This window comes from Pocillopora verrucosa, chromosome 1 (assembly GCF_036669915.1).
Source record: "Pocillopora verrucosa isolate sample1 chromosome 1, ASM3666991v2, whole genome shotgun sequence".
NCBI lineage: Eukaryota > Metazoa > Cnidaria > Anthozoa > Scleractinia > Pocilloporidae > Pocillopora > Pocillopora verrucosa.
In genome coordinates, this window is record NC_089312.1 from 10,234,909 (window position 1) to 10,255,398 (window position 20,490).

General features: G+C 37.7%; 1 protein-coding gene across 1 annotated transcript; it reads left to right on the forward strand.

The window, feature by feature from the left end:
• The first annotated feature begins 12,024 nt into the window (after positions 1 to 12,024).
• On the forward strand, positions 12,025 to 18,725 carry LOC131795007 (RING finger protein 122). The gene is made up of 6 exons (XM_059112569.2): positions 12,025 to 12,118; positions 13,822 to 13,961; positions 15,662 to 15,731; positions 16,164 to 16,211; positions 16,569 to 16,648; positions 16,843 to 18,725. Exons 2-6 carry the CDS (start codon positions 13,855 to 13,857, stop codon positions 16,961 to 16,963), a joined length of 426 nt encoding a protein of 141 aa, XP_058968552.1. The 5' UTR covers positions 12,025 to 12,118; positions 13,822 to 13,854; the 3' UTR covers positions 16,964 to 18,725.
• The last annotated feature ends 1,765 nt before the right edge of the window (positions 18,726 to 20,490 follow it).

Genomic DNA, 20,490 nt, shown 5'->3' on the forward strand with positions numbered 1-20,490 from the left:
TACCGGTTTGATAGGCTGTTCATTATCTTTATGGTTGACGCCTTCAGTGAACCAAGTTCTTTAGCTGCAAGGAAAAACGCTGAAATGATTTGTAATTGACAACAACTTAAAGTAAAACTTCGTACGTACAAGAAGAAAAAAAAAAAAACAAACAAATTCATCCAAGTCAGTTTTAATTACGCATCCGTCCGATTTGTAATGTTAGAGGAGTTAATTAAACATAACTCTTACAGCAGCGGCAAAACAAAATTCCGCTTTCTGAAAATCTTCAAATCACTTATTTTCCACTATTTTATGCAAAAATTGTGAGTCCAATGTACAAATTGAAGTACAACGCTATGTCGCTTACCAAGTTGAATTTCTCCGTTTAATATCATAACCAAATATTTCTCGTGGCCCCAGCAGCCTTACACCCCATCACTGCGGAAAGTCCCACTCCACCCAGTCACCCACACAGCTGTGCTTGACCCAGGCTCAACCTTAAACGAGATAAATAATAAAAATGAGTTTTAAGTTGTTCACAGCCGACCGCAGAGAAGCAATAGTCCATGCAGTTGTAAGACTTGTATGAGTTCGACCACCCAAATTTCCCTTCTTTCCCCCCCCCCCTTCTTCGTACTCCCCCTCCCCTCCTCCTGACTTTGGATTTTGAACGTCTCCGAGTTTGGGCAATTTTAGAGTTCAGGCCTAAGGGAAGGGAGGAGAAACAAACTCTCACTGGTTTCCCAATCCTCAATGAACTTGCTCCTACTCGTTTTTCTTGCGCTATGGTATATCAAACAGTAACATGGAACAAGTGGAGCAGTTTTTGTCATCATCCTGCCAAAGCATAGAAATCAAAACCTGTCGCAACTCGATCAATGCTATTTTTTAGCATGCGAAGACCGATTGAACGAATTCACATCAGTCAATTTTCTTTGGGCTGGTCGGCCAAGAAGTGATTACCTTAGGTTGCTGTAAGAATAACACCAATTCGCAGAACGCTCTTGACCCAAACCTTGGCTACATTGACAGCAGCACCGTATCCATTTGGAACACATAGCAACTAGGAGACAATCCCCGCTGTATAGGACCACTCTCATCTATCGGTAAAAAAAATTGATCACTGGACGAAAAAAACGGCTTTGCACCATATTTTGCGCAGCGCAAATGTCAGCAAATCTGTTCCAAAGCCGTATCAAAAAGTGATGTTTTTGCAAATGGGGTAAATGCCACATTTGCTTTAGATTTAACCGGGGGTAGCAAATCCTGGTACACACACTCTTGGCAACAGCTATTTCTGGGAGGACAGCGTATTCGCCTAATGCACCGACTCCCAGAAGCTGACACAAGAGGTTTCCCTCGTGACTTGGACCGTTTTGTACCATCAAGCATCTCACCTCTAAATGCGCCCTCCCTGAAGCATTTAAGCGGCAAATAATTGGTGGTAAATTCAAGTGAAGATTATAACAGCAGCTAACAGAATTACGTCTTTCTAAATTTTTGGGGAACACTTTCTATGAATTCAGGATCCATTTCAAAGAAATCGTTGTGGAATTTCCGAAACAAAACTCTTGGATATCAAATGAGCTTGAAACTCTGGTGCGGGCGGTTTTTTAAAATTGCCTAGCAACCTGGCCGCGTGCCTATGACGTCAAACTTCACTTTTATCCAACTTAGTCTCTTGACGATCTGTGAACACAAAGACAGTCTTGACGTAAAATACGCTTGTGGTGCAATAACAAGAAAGGCCATCAAAAATGGCGGCGCCATACACAGTCGAATACTTTGTCACATTTGAACACAAAATTCTAACGATTGTCCTGGGGTTTCAAAATGTAGAAGATTAAATTTTTTCCGTATACTTTTTAACCATCCAGTCCTATGAGTGATCAAGACAGAATTTCTCCTTACACTTACATTACAATATCGAGCAGAAATAGTAAGTAGGGGATTATCAGTTGAGCCAATACCGGATTCCTCTAGCTATCATCATAGGAATTGTACGGCTGACAGTAAAGGCGACTGACTCGAAGATCGTGCGAGCGAATGGTTAATCAAACTGCGTTGGTCTCCAACCCTCCACCCCCACTGATTGCAGCAATATGCGACGCATATCGCAGCAATCGCATCTAAAAGGATCTCAATGGTCTGACGGGTTTTTAGGGCTGACGGTTACTTTCTTCTTTAAGCGAATAAAATCAAAAAAATTAGGTTAGTTTTTCTTTTACGACTCAGCGGTTAAATTTGGTCATTTTTTCCCTCTTTAAACGCCCCAATGTTTGGTCTTTTCACGGCTAACGGTTACTCCCCCTCGCGGTCATTACTTATAAATTGACTTTGGCAAAGATCGCAAACTTGCTCCCTGTAGGGTGGTTTGTAGAGTATGGTACCAGCGAAATCGAAATACTTGTGCCTTGATCCTCTGGGAGAACTCACAGTTTTCTCTGTTCTATTGGAGGTTATGGTCTGGTATGGCGCCGTAAGAGAACACATCCCGTCCTTCGCGAATTCCTCACTACAATTACAAATTCATTTTTAATCGAGCTTCCTTCCTCGACTTTGCCCCGTCCTGACTACTTAAGTTCCGCATGATACACCACAAATTTGTCTCCACCAAATTCTTCTACTCTACTGACACAAAATTAGTCCTGGAGTTTTCTTGCAAATGCACACCCCCGCATTGAGCCGAAGCCGCGGTATCACTAGTGATCACCTTTGACCAAGAGAGGATATTTAGCATTTTCAGGTAAATATACCCAAGGTTAGTCAGTTTTGCAGGCAAAAAAGGGACCATCGTAAGCGGCTCAAATTGTCTCCTTTGCACTGCAAATTTTTGTTTTGACATTTTTCAGCGGGGAGCGCAAAAGGTCGCAAGGCGGAAATCACTTGCGAAAATTGACTGCTCCCTTCCTCAGGCCCTCCGTCGCCTACTTCCCACTCGCCTGATTTAGTCAAAAGAATGACGTTTGTTTTGCAGTTTTAAATTTCGTTCTAGATATTTCTATTGTTGTTAGTGTTCCACTGTAAACATGGTCGTGATAAAACTAGGTACAAGAGTATTGCATGTCGTACTCGTACTTTCAGGTGAGCAACTGCGAAATCTTGAAACAAGCAGAAATGATCATTTATCCACGGAAACTGATGCTCAGAAATCCTTCCGCAGACTGTCATTTAGAAACCATATATTCAACCGGCTTTATTTTCATTTCCCGATGGTACTCAACCTTGCTTGTGAATCGTTAGGTAGCCTCCGCGAAAGCTACTTGATTCTAGTAACATTTGATATACATGCAATCCAGGCTTCTCACTGAGGGACTCCTTCACCCAATACTTTCAATAATCCCACTTGCTTTCGTGACCAAACCCTCCTGGTGAAAACTTCGTCTGAATGGTCCCTTCCGGAAATTTTCGGCTGAGTGACATCCACACAGCGGCCACGAAGCTTGACGCGGACGTCTCCACGTTTAGGTGGAGCCACCTCGATGGGTGTCTATGACAAAGGTGTGTTGGCTTCCAAGCTACGGCAGCGCGGCATGTAATAGGCTGTAAAAAGCACACAAACATAAACAATCAACAACTAATAGTAACTGACATGATAGGAAAGTTCGCCTCGTTGGTCGACATTATTTTATAAAGCCACCCACGGTAGAAGCAAAATAGCACCTACTATGGAGGAAGAACCCTTCTGATTAGAGGTTGAACGAAAATTTCCCATCAAATGCCAAAAGTGAACCAGGAAAATAGAATTGATCAAACAAGTTACATTGAAGGACCTTATTATCGGATAGGCAACAATAACTAACCCAGGCAAGCAGAGTGTAGTCCTGTTCCGATTTACCTCTTAAAATACTGGAAAGTTTACTGGAATACAGAAATGTTTTTAAAAAGTCGCTACCAGAATTTCAATCGTTGCCACCAAATTTCTTGATATTTTTATCTAAATGGAATGCCATTACGAAAGCCCTGAATACGGGATAACTTTCGGGGTTTTCTTCTCCGTATTTTGGTTTTCTTTCCCTTCTAGGAAAGTTTTTGAATGAAATAACTGTATGTAAGCCATACGGATTTTCAGTGATTTCGCAGCCTATACGAAAATTCCGACAGACAACCATGAATGGAAGAATGGTGAAGGCTTTGCCGTTCATTCATCGAACCTGACACAGTGGCGCGAAAGCGATAACGTGTCAGCAAGCTGATTGGCTATAATAAAGACGCGTGAAAAGATATCGTATTTTTTCACGTGTGCTGTTACGGTTTTTTTCTCGGCTGGAAATCCTTGTAAACGCCGTAGTTTCTATGATAACGTGTTTTTTCTTAATTACTTTTCTAAAATGTAAGTTTGAAGATGAATGAACTAATTACTCATGTCTGATATTAAAGGTAATAGTCCCTGTGTTGGGTATTATGATTTTAATAGATTAAATTGTTGCCAATCACAACATCGTGAAGAGAAATTCTTTTGCATGTTTTGCCTTCAGTGTTTTAACAACACAAGAAATACCTTGATTAAACATAACTTGTTAGGACTTGGATTCACAGGAAACAAACCACTAACTTCCCACCCACCAAATAGTTTTGTTGAATTTAAGATTTTAAAAAGCTGATTGCACCTTTTGATATTATTTGTGCATATCTTTCTAGCATTATTATCTATGTGAAGAGCATCACAAAAGATAAAACTAGGGGCTAGTACATGTAAACACAAAAACATAAAATATCTAGTTATGGATTAAAGATGTTTTGTAAATATGATGAGAAATATGCAGAAATTGTACGAGTCAAGATTTACAGAGTAGAAAACGCTTTAAAAATTGTTCTAGAGCAATCTTAAGGACAAAGCTTTTCAAAATCACAAAATTATGAAAAACAGAAAAAATATTGGAATTATAAAAACAGAAGAAGATAAACCCCTTTATGAAAAGACAAATATTTGTCATATAATGCTTAAAAGAAATCAATGATAAAAAAAGATAAAGTCAGGGATCTTTGCCATTTTTGCCAAAACCGGAGTTAAGTACCAGCTCCATGGGCCACCAGGGTCCGTATAAAAGCTTACTTACTTTACTTACATGATAGGTGGGGTGACCCGCCTAGGCGGGTTGCCCGGTCTGCCAGGTAGGGTAACCCTGTCAGCCGGGGTGACAATTTTCCATGTAAACGTGTCAAGGTGGGGTAACCCGCCTAGCCGGGGTCGCGTTCATGGCAAAAAGCTCAAAAGCGAAACATGCATGTTTTAAAACTTTTGCACATTTCCCAGCCGTCTCATGGCAGAAATCGCCAGAAACCGCAATGGACACACAAGAAGTGTAAACTGTTCACATTTCGGAATATTTAGCTTTGTAAATCGACCATATTTGGTTTCCCAAACTATTCCTTATAACGTATTCAACGGTTCCTCGAGAAACCAAACACCGCGTAACACAACGCCTGACGCTTTCATGAATAAATACATGTCTCCGAGAATTAATCTCTCGTCTTTTTCGACATGTGAGCTTGGAACGCCTCTGCTCAAACTCCCTAATTGCAAGCGCAAAAACAACCTCAAGAAACCTCACCTCAGCACCCCGGGGTTGTAAGATTGTATATAAACGCGTTTTATTTTTCGACCACGGCTAGGCGGGTTACCTCACCTACCTGGGGTCCCCCACCTCCATGTAAACAGGCCCTTATACGAGCCATTAAGGGAAGAGCTCAATAACCCACGTGCATACACAAGTCTTAAAATAGCGCACTTATTGCGCGCACCGTGATCTGTGTGATCTTGGATCACAAATCCTAATCCGGATCCTCCCAAAGGAACGCACCCTAAAATTTACATCCAGTTGCGTATGTGTTACTTGTTGTATTCCTAATGATTACTATTAAAATAAGTTCAACTAACAATCATTTTAGGGACGTTTCTTGTCTAGTTAGTGTTCGGTCGGCTCGATTTACAATAACCTGAAGTAGATGTTAGACACTAAGTTACCACTTACATTGCTATATTTTCTTTCCTTCTTCTCGACCATGTGTCAAATAGATTCTTTTCTCTCTTAAGACGAGCACGGACCATAAAACAGTCTTTTTTTTTAACAGTGCCGTTAAATATAGTCATTTCCTACTTATCACGGATATAAAGGGCTCATAGGTGATTTTTGTTTATAGACAGTATAAGCTCAGGTATGTGGGAAACTTGGAATCGAGCGCTTCCCGCCAAAAGTATGTACCGCAAGTCATTGCTATGTGAATGATAATATGTGTGAACGACGACGTTCAAAGCCTAAAAATCATATTTGTTATTGTGCTTGGTCTGTTGTTTCTTTTTAACGAAAACAACGTTGTAAGTGCCAAAAGCCATTTAAATTAATTTATCAAAACTGCTTTTCACTCTTGACAAAATCGGTATAAAGTAATAAATACTTACTAGACAGCAAGTCGCTTTGAGGCGCTAATTAATCGTCTTAGCAGAGAAAAGTTCATGTGCGTGGAACGCGTTATCGGTACTGAGTAATTTATGTTATTGTTACTGTGTGTTTCACAACGAAATTCATTTGCTTCGCACACTGCAAAAGGGTTAATTCAACTTTATCGATACTCTCGCGATTCCTTCCGTCAGCGATGGCAGAAACGAAAGCGCACAACGAAGTTTTTCACTATCTCCGCGATAACGAGTATCTCATCGATTTTTTGAAGATCAGAAAAGAAATTCACGTAAGAAAGTCCAACAATTCGTTCTGGAAGATGGTGCGCTGTTTTTCATAGGCCATAAAAACGGTCAGCTTAAAAGATGGGTTCACAGCCGAGACAAGCAGCAGCAGATCACTGAAAGCTTGTCACTTTGACAAACTCGCAGGGCACTTTGGCCGTGACATGACGAGAGAAAAGGTTTGCACCAGGCGGTGTGCGCACTCCGATTGCGTTGTATTATGGTAGCTTCATTTTCGAAATGATGGTAGAAGCAGCAGAAATCGGCAGATTTTGACTAAACATTCCGTAAAAGTTAGGCCGTTCCTTTTTCCTTTCACCATAGGTTAACGTAATTTGATTTATTCTGAATGTGTAAAAGTATTTTTTTTACGTATTTGTCGCGTACTATATGGTTCTCAAGGACAAACGCAATCACAGTGACTGTTTTTTTGTATGTGATTTGAGACCGGATTTCGAGAAGGTCGAACGTGATGTACGTCGCAGTTTAGAGCCTTTTAAAGATTTGGATAGCCGCTTTGATCCCTCTTTAATAGCTTTGACCAAACGCTCTCGAACACTCTCCAACAGTACATGTGTTTCTTCTATTTTTTTTTTTTCGTTTTCAAGTATACTGTCTCTCCTGAAGAAATAACTCGAGAGATACATTTCTCAAAACCTTATTCTAGGTATCCTCTATTCCTTAAGCATATTTGAAACTCTGTACGTTTTTTATTAAATGCCGAGCGTGACGAATTGGCCTTGGGAGGCGTAAGGCTTCTTTCGTGAATCCCGTATTTACGCCTTTAAGTGTAGGACATGAAAAATAGTTCGTGTATCAGAAGGTCGCTGTCTCTTTGTAATGCGCGTGCATGTCAAGGGTCGATTCCTCGTAACTCGCGAATTTGATATTATTCACACAGCAATCGGCTGCGAGTGTAACTGCTGACTACATTGCGCACGGCGACACGCCGGGTAAGCCGGAAAGCAAAACTGAGGCAGTCGATTGTTAAAAGGTGTTGATAGGCTTGGGCGACTCCTGCCATTCGCGTGCGGTTTTAAATCTTCTGACCTGAAAGCTGAATTTCGTTTGCGATGTGATAATAAGAGTCATTTTTAAGGTGTCATTTCCCCAGCCGGATGAGATTTTGTTACAAAAGATAATATTTTCATATATGCGCGCTATTTTTTGCTTTTTTTGTTCTCAGTTATACTGTCTCTCCTGAAGAAATAACTCCAGACATACGTTTCTCAAAACCTTATTCTAGGTATTCTCTATTCTTTAAGCATCTTTTAAACTCTGTACTTTTTTTTAAATAAATGTTGAGCGTGACGAATTTGGTCCTAGCAGGCGTAAGGCTTCTCCTTTCGCGAATCCCGTATTTACGCCTTTAACATGAAAAATAGTTCGTGAATTAGAAGGTCGCTGCCTCTTTGGAATGCATTTGCACATCAAGGGTCGATTCCCCGTTAATAACTCGCGAATTTGATATTATTTACACAGCAATTGGCTGTGAGTGTAACTGCTGCTCTGCGTTGTCTGCAGACCGCCCGCCGTTAATAATCGTTAAAATAAGTAAATAAGATTGAGTTCGTTGTAATGGTCTCCACTTTGTTAAGAAGTAGGTATAAATGTTAATTTTCATTTGAAAATGAGCTGAGAGTTCCATTTATTGTGACAATTTCAATAGTTTGAATGAGATTTAATTTAAAAATATACCTTATCTTTCATATTTATATCGAAAATAGACCATGTACGCTAACTCATTTGCCTCGTCAAAATTTGCATTATTCCTGCAAATCTTTTTCTTTTGATCCAGCTGTGTCTCTCAGTTTTATTTAGAAGGCACGTAGCAATTTCTGGGGTAGAAAGGGACAGAAACACCAGAGAAATTGATCCAGTAAATTGATCAAAAGTTGCGAACTAAATTCTCCCCCTGCTTTTGCATAAATGATATGATCATCAAACCGTCAAGAGGGCACAAATTAACATATTGTAACACTCCTTTCCACTCGGAAGCGTCCTAGTCCGAAAATATTCATCAGAGTCACAAATTGAAGCGTACCAACATGCCGGACCCGCCAGAGACGATCTACGTACGTCTGATAACAGCAAACCCTTGATAACCTTAATTGCGAATGAACGCACCGATTGGCGTGTCGTGTTCTCGCAGCGCTAAATTCTCATTCTAAAACATGCACAAACTCGTGGCACAATTATTTTTTGATATTCTCGGCGCAGTGAAAAAGCCAAACCAATTTCGTTTCTCACCTTTCCAGCTGTTTCTGGCATCGTGTAAGATGGAAGAAATCACTAAACAAATAGGTGTCGGAAAATAAGGCAGCCTTTCAGTGGTGTCACATGACTGAACATAACCGACAATGACCTTTTAGACTAATGGCGAGCCAAGGAAGACAAAAGAAAATTAATTTCAAAATTATCTATCGAGTTCCAGTGATCGATATGTGACTTTGGGAAATCACTACATGAGAAATTGAAATCACTTTCCAAGAATGAAAAACTTCCATGCGAGATTTCAAATTACCCATCGAGAAGGAAAAAACATTACATAATATTACATTAATAATGGAGAAAAATACTGATGTAACAGTACACCGAGAAATAAATATTAACTGTTGAGAATGAGAAAGTGTTGCGAAAGGCTATGGGCAGAAGTTAATGGTGTCAGCTCAGCACTTTAAAAGGAATGTTTTTTTTCCTTGATCTTGAGAGGAGTGGAACTTTGGACTCACTGGAGTTACACCTGCTGTCTTAGCAATATGTTAATTTTCCTCGGATCAATGCCTCTCTACGTGAGTTTACAAGCCAGTGGAATTATCATGGTATTAGAACAGCAGGCCACCAAACCCCCCCCCCGGCAATGTGGTACAATGGATTACTCTCCTGCTCCTGAGGAATCAATTGTCACAAATTGGCAAACATAAGGAATTGATTATGACGGTCCATTGACTGATACTGAAACAAACAAAAATGTTTTTGTGCCAGAGTCACACAGCCAGCTTAATTTTGAAAAAGCGATGTAAATCCTTTCCTGACCTGGTGCAAGCATTGGCTTAACGAGCTTATTATGGACTGACATAAGGATTTCTATTCTATATGGCGAGGAAGGGTTTCTGCAAACGCCTCCATGATGGTGGTTTCAACTTGTACTTCGCTCATGGCTTTAAAAAATTGACATGCATTGAGAACATGGCCGTGCTAACTCAATGCCATCCTCTCTCCCTGTCGTGGTACAACATTGACTGTTAGGCCAGCGAGTAATATCAAATCGTACAAGAATGGAGTGTTTTCTTTCACTTGCGATCTTGACCTATTTGTCCTGCTGGAAGTACCGATTCGTCTCATGTTTATCATTCGTCTAAAACGCGAGGAACTTGTAGAACTTGCATTGTGATTGAGGCTCGAGCTTGGATTATGTTGTTTACCAATGCGAACGTCCAAAAACACGAAGTACTTTTTTTTGTTCTGAAAACACTCGAACTTCCTCAAGAAGTTGACGTAGTTGCTGTTCAGATTACTGCACTATCTTACCCGACTCCAGCAATAAGGGTTGTGCCTAAACCCTATTGGCTAGAAGTACGCCTGAGGAGAACTAGTAACGAGTTTCCGAGTCGGGTGATTATCGGAAATTGTCGGCTATTCAAATATGGCGGACTATTCCAGTAGTACGGTTGTGGGTCGTGCTTTAATCCTACCGGTTCTTTCATGTAATGATGTTTATGTTATTTTTGAGCCGCATTTTAAACAAAACCTGTCGCCAGGATTGACCTATTACTGCACGCCGCGCAGAAATCCGCCATGTTGGGACGAGAGTAAATTGGCGGCAATTTTTTACTGACCGACGCGGAAAATATTTTATAACTGTTGCGGTCTCGTCCCCAAAAACAACGTGCGTGACAGCCGATCACGTGCGCCCTAACAAAATTCCCATGAATCGCCCGATAATTTATCATTTATCGCACGATAATTCCCATTTATTGCGCGATATTTTTATTTTGTCGCACGATCAATGAGATTTATTACACCCATTTTGAAATCACTGGTGATCCCTGTTATCTGATTCTGACTGGCTCTAATTGGTGCGATTTATTTACGAATCGCACCAACTTTTGCTTCAAATTGCATCTTTTTCTTAGCCAATGAGGAGGCTACACCAAAAACAAAACAACCAATCAGATTCCAAGGCGTGTTTAAAGTAACCGATCAAATTGCAAGAAAATGAAAGACAAAGAGTGTCATGTGGCAAATTTTGCAACTTTTATTTCCAAAACTCTTATTTTTTTCTCCCCCAAAAATGGATGATTTAATTTCAAACCGGCTCAGTACTGCATCAATAAAATATTTGAACTGACCAAGTCCTGTATTTAGGCGATTTCAAAATGGATGTAATAAAGTGGTAATTGAACCTCGTGTCGTGCAATTTTGGTCTGAAATCATACTTGTGATAACTGATCGAGCTTGCGCTGCGCACTCGATCGATTTTGAAATCACGCATATGATTTCAGCCCAAATTGCACTCCACTCGGTTCAATTACCATTATTTATCGTGCGCTGAAAAAAAAATGTAGCATGTCCTTTATGGACCACCATACTTTATTGATTCACAGAGCTATGTGTCGTAGAAATATCGCAGAGTACTACTAAATGATCTTTTCACGAAAGTAAAACAAACTATTGTCCTCAAAACATACCTCCCAACTGTTGCCGCCATTGTCGTCCACGGAAACAACGTGCGTGACAGCTGATCACGTGCGACCTAATAAGTTTTTTTCATTATCAATAAATAATGAATTTACTCACCATGTGAAATTAATTGTTTATACACAAGTGGTTTGGTTAACTTAATGATCTGTAAATAAATGTTTTTAGAGACAGACTGATTTTTAAATAATCAAAATTGTTTAATTCATTATTTACATATAATAACTTCTTCGGTTAAGGCTGTTTATAACTCAGGATGTACCCACATAAATTTTTTACATATCATCGGACAAGTTTAGTGTCTTATTTATAAACAATTTTTCTAGCAGTTTTAATTGTTTATTAATAAGGGAAAAAAAAGTGCAAATTCGTTATAAATTAATAATAAATTTACAACCGCCCTACATTAACCTTTCACATCACATTTTTTTTTTAATGATGTATCACGGTAGAGGAAAATAATATTTCTTCTAGATGCTAAAGGAGAAAAAGCATATCATATAAAAAATCAGCTCCTGTTCAAAATATTTACAATCAAAAATATCGTTACGACGCTATCACTCAATATTCATCCCTCAGTTCGACGAGTACAAAAGTTTCCCCGTCCCTCCCCTGCCTCCCGTGATTGTCATTAGATTCTCGTTAGATCCCTTTGAACGTCGGGAAGGAATACAAAACGTTGTTCTTTCGAATTTGGAGGAAGAAGTGAAGCAGTGTGAGTCATTTCTCTACTCAGTATGGCTAAACCAAGTAAGTGATACTCCATTCTTCCCCTTAAATTCTATGTGACTCAGTTAAAGCTGGTTTTTTGGTTATTCTGTTGTATAGAGGTGTAGAAATGCTTTGAATGTAGCATCACACAATGTTTTGATGCAAACAGCAACAATTAATCCCATGGGTATTGAAACTGTAAGCAAAACTACTTGCAGCCTCTTGTGGTATTCAAGCTTCAAATCGTAGTTAGATCTTTTGGTGTTTAGAAATAGGGTGTTCATAAGAGACAGGATAATCTAATCTGACCACAAGAAAGGTGCAAAACTTAGGCGAACGAAATACGATTTCTAAATTACGTAGTACGCAAATTTTGTGCTGTGTACTGCATCTCATGTTTATATATAGCTCTATATTGGAGGTTATATTTGGACCTTTAAATCGATATTTCCAATAAATGAAGCAGTATCTCGTTTTGTGCTACAAATTATAGAAAAGAAGGTTAAAAAAAGAAAGTTCATCGGTATAGCAACTGGTTTAAACAATCTAGATCTTCACTCAAATAAATTCACGAGAATGGTAATCGATTGAAAAGAATGATGTTACTTAATACATGCATTACTGAAATCTTGATATGAAGACTTGCACCACGCCTTGAAACAGTACAAGTAAAAATACACTAATGAGAATCAGTGATAACACCACACAATGTCTTGTCTCCATTTTGCGGTGTTTTCGTGTTCGAATCAGTATCAACAGTGTATTGAGTTAAAATATCTAAAGTTTGATTCGTCATATGTGAGGTGTTATTCCATTTTTGTAGTCTTCAGTTTGATTGTTGTAACTATAGGCTTTGAGGTTGATAAATTACTTTTTGGTGAGGCATAAAAAAAGGGATTGACTGAAATGTGGCATGAATGTGGTAAATGAGTATTTTGCGTGGTACTCAAACGATCTGGTGGCATCAGAGTGGGCCTTAAACCATTCGGCAAAATCTAAATCAAAAGAATACAATTAGAGGTCTTATTTTAAAAACCTAACACAATATAATTTGTTTCCTGGATTTGAATTTTGGATGCACCCTTGCCATTCCTTTCTGTGTCGCAAGGGTGCAAGGAATTGATCACAAAATCGTCTTCCTGTTTCAATGATGTATATTTTTTTTTGCAATAAGTGCTAATTATGCAATAGATGACATTGATGGAGGTACACATGAAGTGATCAGTAATCTTAACAGATTGTTTGGGTTCAGATATTTTCTCAACATTCTGAATGAAAGGACAAGTTTTGCATCATGCCTGCATGCATTTGAAAGTTCCAGTTGATCAGTAGTTAGTATTGATCTTCTGGCCATAGAGTTGCCCATGTTATGTAGTGCCAGTCTGGAAATCTTTTTGAAGTTATTTAAAGTTTTTTAGAATGGTTGATTTAACAAATGATTGAGATGTTGAAATGTGAGGGTGAATGGAATTCAATCTGTTTTTTCCTTTTGTGACATTTACTTAAATGCCAGAAACAGGATAGCCACATTTTTCTAAAAACTGACACATTGTGTCTGATATGTTGAAGAAACCAGATGTGATATCTCAGTCTTTCAGCTGAACATAGAAAACAAAAAACAGATTTTCAAGAGCATTAACTGGATAAACTTGTAAGAAACTGGTCCTGAGCCAGTTAGCTGTACTGACTGACACCTGTTGAGTAGTTTTAGTCTTCCCAGACTTGTGTTTGTGTTATTTCAGGGTAAAACTGCTGATGTTAATCCACTGCAGATCATGACTGACCACAATTTGACCCTGAATGATTTGTTCTTTCTACCCATTTTATTCATTGGCTTCCTTATTCTTGGGGTCTGTTTTGCATTCTGTTGTTATCTTTTGAGGTAAGTAATGGTTACATAGTTTAATATTTGTAGGCAAATCTTTGACAACAAGAAACTTTTCTTATTGGACAGGGCTCTCCCAACTGCAAAATTACATGTAAACTAACCTCTACCCCCCTTGCACACTCCCTTTCACTCCCAAGATCTGATTGTTAATTCTCCTCACCAGGTGCTACACATTTCCTTTTAAAGTCATCCCGAGAATTTGTTGTTAGATCAAGATAACTTGTGCTTGGGAGTGAGTGATTAGTTTGAGTATTCTCATAACCTTTTTGTAGGGTAATGTATGGATATTATTGGGAGAAGTTACATGTAAATCACTTTCAGGAGTGAAAAGGTTAAGGAAGTACATTTTTCCAGATTTATTCTTGCAGGGGTATTTTTTTTCTTTGCAAACTTTTTTCCTTTTTTTAAATGGGACAGTGAGTAAGGGGATAATTTTCAAGACTTTATGAGCAGGAGAAAGAAAATTTTCCTAAGAATAGCTAAAATGGAACTACATGTATTACCTTACGAATTGAATTAAACCTTTAACTCCCAAAAGTGATTAATATGTAACTTCTCCCTATAATATCTAAACATTATACAGCAAACAGGTCATGAGAATATTCAAACTTATCAAGTAGAAGTTGTTATCTCCATCAAACACCAAATTTGTACCTAATTTGGGAGGAAATGTGCAGCAGCCAGATGGGAGAATTGACAATCAGATCTTAGGAGTGAAAGGGTTATTAGGCTTTATTCAAATGTTGATATACCTGTACATTTGGTTTAGAAAGCTATTCAGATTTCAGTCAATAAACCCTGTGTATTGTTAGTTTCATTGGTAACTAAAGAGATTCATTCTGTACATACTTATTCAGTGAAACTGGGCAATAGTTCAGAAGCAAGGTAAAGAAATTGAAACTAGATGATCCAATTTGTAACTGCACCTCATGTGCATGAATTATTATTGTTATTATTACACTCTTTTGATTTAATGCAATTTTAATGGCTTAATAATCCCTATATTGATTATTGTATATATTAAATTATATAGATTTATTTTCTAGTTTAGTTATTCATGCACACTTTTGTAATAAGCTTTCCTAACTCATCAGTGTTCTCCTGATTAAATATAGTTATCATCATCATCATCATCATCATCATCATCATCATCATCATTATTATTATTATAAGGACTTGCATTTTGCCTGTAAGTGAGTTTTGAATTAGCATCCCCATCTCTTTTCCTTGAGTAGACCTTGAAATAGACAACTCTTCACAGAGCCCATTGGTACAAGTGTTTATGGTTATGGAGCACATGAAGACTGTTTGTTTTAAAACCAAAACTAAAGTATTCACAATGGCCAATCAAAGGAAAGGAAAAAAATACAAGGAGCCAATGAGAACTTAAAGTGAACACTGAAACAAACTGTCTCAACGGCAGCAAATAGCAGTGACAAGGGCACAATAGGTTTTAGATTATGATTGGTCCATTGACTTAGTAGAGCCTGTTTTCTGCACCAGTCCTTCAGTGAAGTAAAGCAAAACCAAAGCCATCCCAGAATGCCTTTGATACTAATTTGAAAACTGCTCTAGTGGTAGAGGTTAAAGGAATCTGCATTGCAAGATTTAAGGAACATTCTCCTGTAGAGGTAGTATGTGGTAGTGAGTGATATGTCATATGAAAATGATCATTCTTTTTTTTTTTTTTAAAGGACAATGAGGGATGACTATGATATTGATGTAGAATCTCCCAGAAGAATCAGATATGATGGTTTGAGGCGGGTAAGTTACAGTCTGTTAGGTTTTAATTGAGATATTTGAAAGATCAGTCTTTATATATTAAGTATATAAGTTGCGTGGTGTCTCATGCCAGAATGTACATTAAGAGTATACCTCTCACAAACTGAGTCTCATCTGTACTGTTAGTGATGGAACAATTTTTTTCTGCAGAGATTTATGGCCCAGGAGTAGAGTGCATGAGTCATAAATCCTAGCAGAAAAAGAGAAATCACTTTCTTGTATTCTAAGTAGCTGTAGAGTTAATACTGTCTATCAATTTTATTCTTTTCCATATGGCGCCTTCTCGAAATTTGATAACTGTAGAAAAAATGAACAAGATTTTGCTGCAGATACTTATCAACAGTTCTCATATTTTCGAGGGAATTCATAGATTTTGTTTTCACCACTTGGATTTTTTTATATTTTGATTCAAAGGGAAATTACAGGAAGAAATGGTTGAAGAAAGTTTCATTGAAAAGTGATGTAAGTCTATAAATTAACATATTTGCCAGCTGGTGTCTGTATTATGGGGAAATGTGGCAAAGGGCTACAGGGGTATACTCAAGACAAATTATAACTAGTTAAAAATAAGTTAATTAGTTAAAATAGTTAAATTAAGTAGTTAAAATAAGTTGATTAATAAGTTTATTGATGTATTAATTAATACTTAATATGTAAGTACAGTGCATCATGTACATTCAAAGTAGCCTTCTTTTCTTGCTGTGCCTTGATGATCTGATAAATTTCCTTGTTACAATTAAATTTCCCTGGTCCTTTGGTTGTAGATGCAGGTTTTACATTTTCTCCAGAATTTCTTACAGTAGATTTATTTGTTACTAGACATGTGCAATTTGTTTGGATGATTTCCAACACAAAGAAGAAATAAGCATTTGTAGATGTGGCCATGCTTACCATCACAAGTGAGTCAATTTCAGTTTTTCCCTCATGTCCATAACTTCTTTTATTGTCGTTGAAGATTAGTACTCCTGATCCTCTATAATTTTACCTGAGTGTACTTTAAAGTGTAACCATTTCAATAGTCATACATGTTTTAAGTTTCACAATCATTATCCACTCTGATAGTTCACACACATTTGCTGTTTGAAATGTTCAGGTGTATAATGAAGTGGATGGAAATCAAAGAGACATGTCCCATATGTCAGAGGAACTGCAGACACGAAAATAACAATGGTGGTGAGAGAACCCCTCTACTGACAAATCCTTTGGATATATGAATGGACTGACTCCCATGTTTATCAAATGTAATGAGTACAACAAGTCAAAGTCATCCCGCACCAACACAACAGGCTCCAAAGTTAAATGTCTCTGACATAGGTAAACGACTGTTGCTGGTGACATTAAGGTTGACATGACTAACAATGTGAATGTGATCTTTAACAGTTATTTTTCCAAGAGTAAGCATAAGTTAATGAGTTGCTGGCCAACAAGGTACCTACCGCTGAATTGACTCTACTTATCTCTGTCCAAGGACAGAGAGTGCAATTAAATAGTCCTGTGACATTAACTCAAGGAAATATCTCAAAACTTTTCTGCAGACAATGTAAAAGGGTTATTTCTTTTTTCCACACCAGGACCATATTTTTGGGCTTCAGTAAATGAGATGAGGTACCATTACTTATAAACAAATCAAAGTGCTGGAATTGTAATACAATACATTTTAATTTTTTTTAACTATTTAATATATCTTGCTAAGTAAGTTCAAGGTCAGCAATGTGTGTTTCAGACTAATTTTTTTCTGCTCTGAGTTAAAGCCCAAGCGTAAGCATGCAGGCCTTAAATCTGAGCAGGAGAAACAAGGTACTGAAACTCATAGCACACACCTGGAAAACAAGGTTTAGAAGTTGGTAAGATATTTATTATTTCTCTGGGGTGAAACAGAGTAAGGAAGATTTCAGTTCAAACAAACTTTTGTGGGCAGTACAGTGAAACATGGCCAGCTAAATTGACCAATCATGTTGCTCATTCTTACTGAGAAGTATAACATGGCCCACTAGATTGACCAATCGTGTTGCTCATACTAACCGAGAGATATAACATGTCCTACTAAATTGACCAATCATGTTGCTCATACTAACTGAGAGATGTGATAAAATTGTCATATATTTCCAGCTTTCAACTGATTTACAGACAAGCCTTGTGCTAAACTGTATGGCAGTACAATGAGTTTATAATACTGGAAAAATGTGTTTGCCCTTAGAAACAATTGAAGTGCAGGTTCTATTGTCTTCTAGCCATTCAATTAATGTTTATTGAAAAATTGGGTAAAAGGAGATAAAAAGAATCCTGTTATTAAAGTGGTCTGTAAGTGTACAAATAATATATACTTAAAAATAATTATATGGAGTTTGCTAGATTTAATTTTTACATTTTAAATGAATTTAATGAATTGTTTGTGATTCTAATGTCAAAAATTCAGCTTACAAGGAATACATAAGAAATAATGTTGAATTTTTTTTACAGTGTAAATAACTGGTATTTTCAGTATCTACTATTAGCTATTTACTTACAGCATGTGTTTCAGTACGAAGTATTTGGGCCCTTTAACCCTACACTCCAAGGACTGACCAAAAATGAACTTCTTTTAATATCAATACATTTTTGTGCAGATAGGTAAGGAGAAGTTAGCAAAATCTCAACTGGGAGATCTTTTTTGTTTTAAACTCCAAATTCTTCTAAAAGAAATTTAGAGCAAATAGTTATGAGAATTGATAATTAAATCTTGGGAGTGAAACAGTTAAAAATTGTTTTCTTTTATACTACACATGACAATGTCCATAATTCAGGATACTGGACTGATAAAGTGAACCTCATTTCTGAGCTTTTTTGTTAGAACTATTATTTTGTACTTGGGTATGTGCTTGGGGTGGGAAAGTGAAGGAATTGACAGGGGGGACTGACATTGTGGCTTGGTGGGAAGAACAAAGGTTGATTTACAGTGTTAATTTTTATACAAATGTAATAAAGTTTCAGTCCATCCTCCAATGCTCCTGTTATTCAGTTTTTGAGGATGAAGGCACTCCTCTTAATGCAGCATGCAGGGTAATCCATAACAGGCCTCCCCCTCCTTATCCTCAATCAATATATGGTCAGGTAGAAGTTCACTGTTACTAATCTGGAATGTCAGACAATTCGCCCTCCAGCCAATTAGCCCCCAATTTCTAGACAATTCACCCCCAATGTGAAGACAACTTAATTATTGTAGAAGACATAGCTTTTGTCACAAAGTAATTATTTCTTGGAAGAAAAAGAAAGCTTGACTATTCAAGTTAACCAAAACCATTTAATGATATACCAATTGTCAATCACATTAACATAAGATGGTGCTTCGTGTTCAGTTCTTTGGTTTTAGATGCGAGAGAATGCGATTGCCATTTGCTAGACTTATAAATTTGACCGTAGATAATCTTGTTTCATCCACAATTGACACGAACAATTCAGTTGACTGGCTAGCTAGAGCAGTTGTGCTCTCTCCAGATACCCTTATCTGTACCTGTGTTCTTAGGGGAGGCAGAATGCTTGAAAATTGTGGTTTCCTTAAAAGCAAGCAAGTATTCTTTAACAGGTGTCTCTCTTGTTGGTTTGGTTTATTAAGATACATAGAACATTCCTTTGTTTTCAGCATTTTCATTGATACTATCCAAACTTGATGTAAAGCTGACACCATTTAAATGGACTGAGAATGAAAGTAAGCATATCACATGCATGTGCTACATGCCAGAGGGTACAAGAGATCTAACAGTTTTCCAAATACCTGCTTCACCTGCACTCTGGCTCTTCTTTCTAAGGATGTTGATCAGTCCTTAATTTTTTGACTAAATGATTTTAAATTTAAGAGTTTCTAATAGTGATGAGGTGACTTATTGGTTAGCATGCTGATAGGTTAAATGTACTTTTTTATTGCTGGCCATTTTGAGTGCACTAAAAGGAAAAAAGGCAATTGAGCCACAAGATGATTGAAAAAGGATCCTGATAAACCTGCTCCTTATAACAACTAATCTGAGACTGTCTGCTCCAAAAGGTGCTAAGCATTGTCGTTAGGAAAAGTTCCCCAAGTCTTTCTTGAACCACCTAACTTTCATCACAAGATTTCACATTCCCCCTTAAAGGCAATTCTGTTGATGCAAGAATATGAAAAAATCAATTCTCAGAATGTATCAACACCCAGAACTGAAATGACATTCTGTGGGGTTTTAAGGTTTTTTTGATAGGTCATCTGGTGTATTAACGTTGTAACATTTAAGGCCTAAGTAAGATAAAAAGGTTAGTGTTTCAATGATAAATTCTATGTACTATTACAAAATTGGAAAATGAAAACACAGCGATTAAACTTACTGTTTTTTTTGTCTGAATTCTGCAACTGCTAAACGACAACTAACTAACTTACCAGTAGTTAAGACTTAAATTCTAGCATGCAGTGTTTTGTTCGGCTGTCCCAACAGACTGCATTAACTTTAATGACCAAGTATTCACCAGAACAGTTAGGTTGAGTTTTACAACTGCTAAAGGAAGGAAAATGATGGCAGAAAATATATGAACTTTTTCACTTGCAGTATAAAGCCTTGTCAGAGAGGTGGATGCTGACCAAACATCAGCTGCCAAAGGCACATGTTAACCTTAACATTACTTAGTAAAATAATATTTCAATAAATATAGTAAGCAGCACCTGTAAGCAATATCAAAAGAATCCTGTGTTCTGATTGGCTGGAGGGACCATCTTGCCCATTAAACAAGAGAAAGTGTG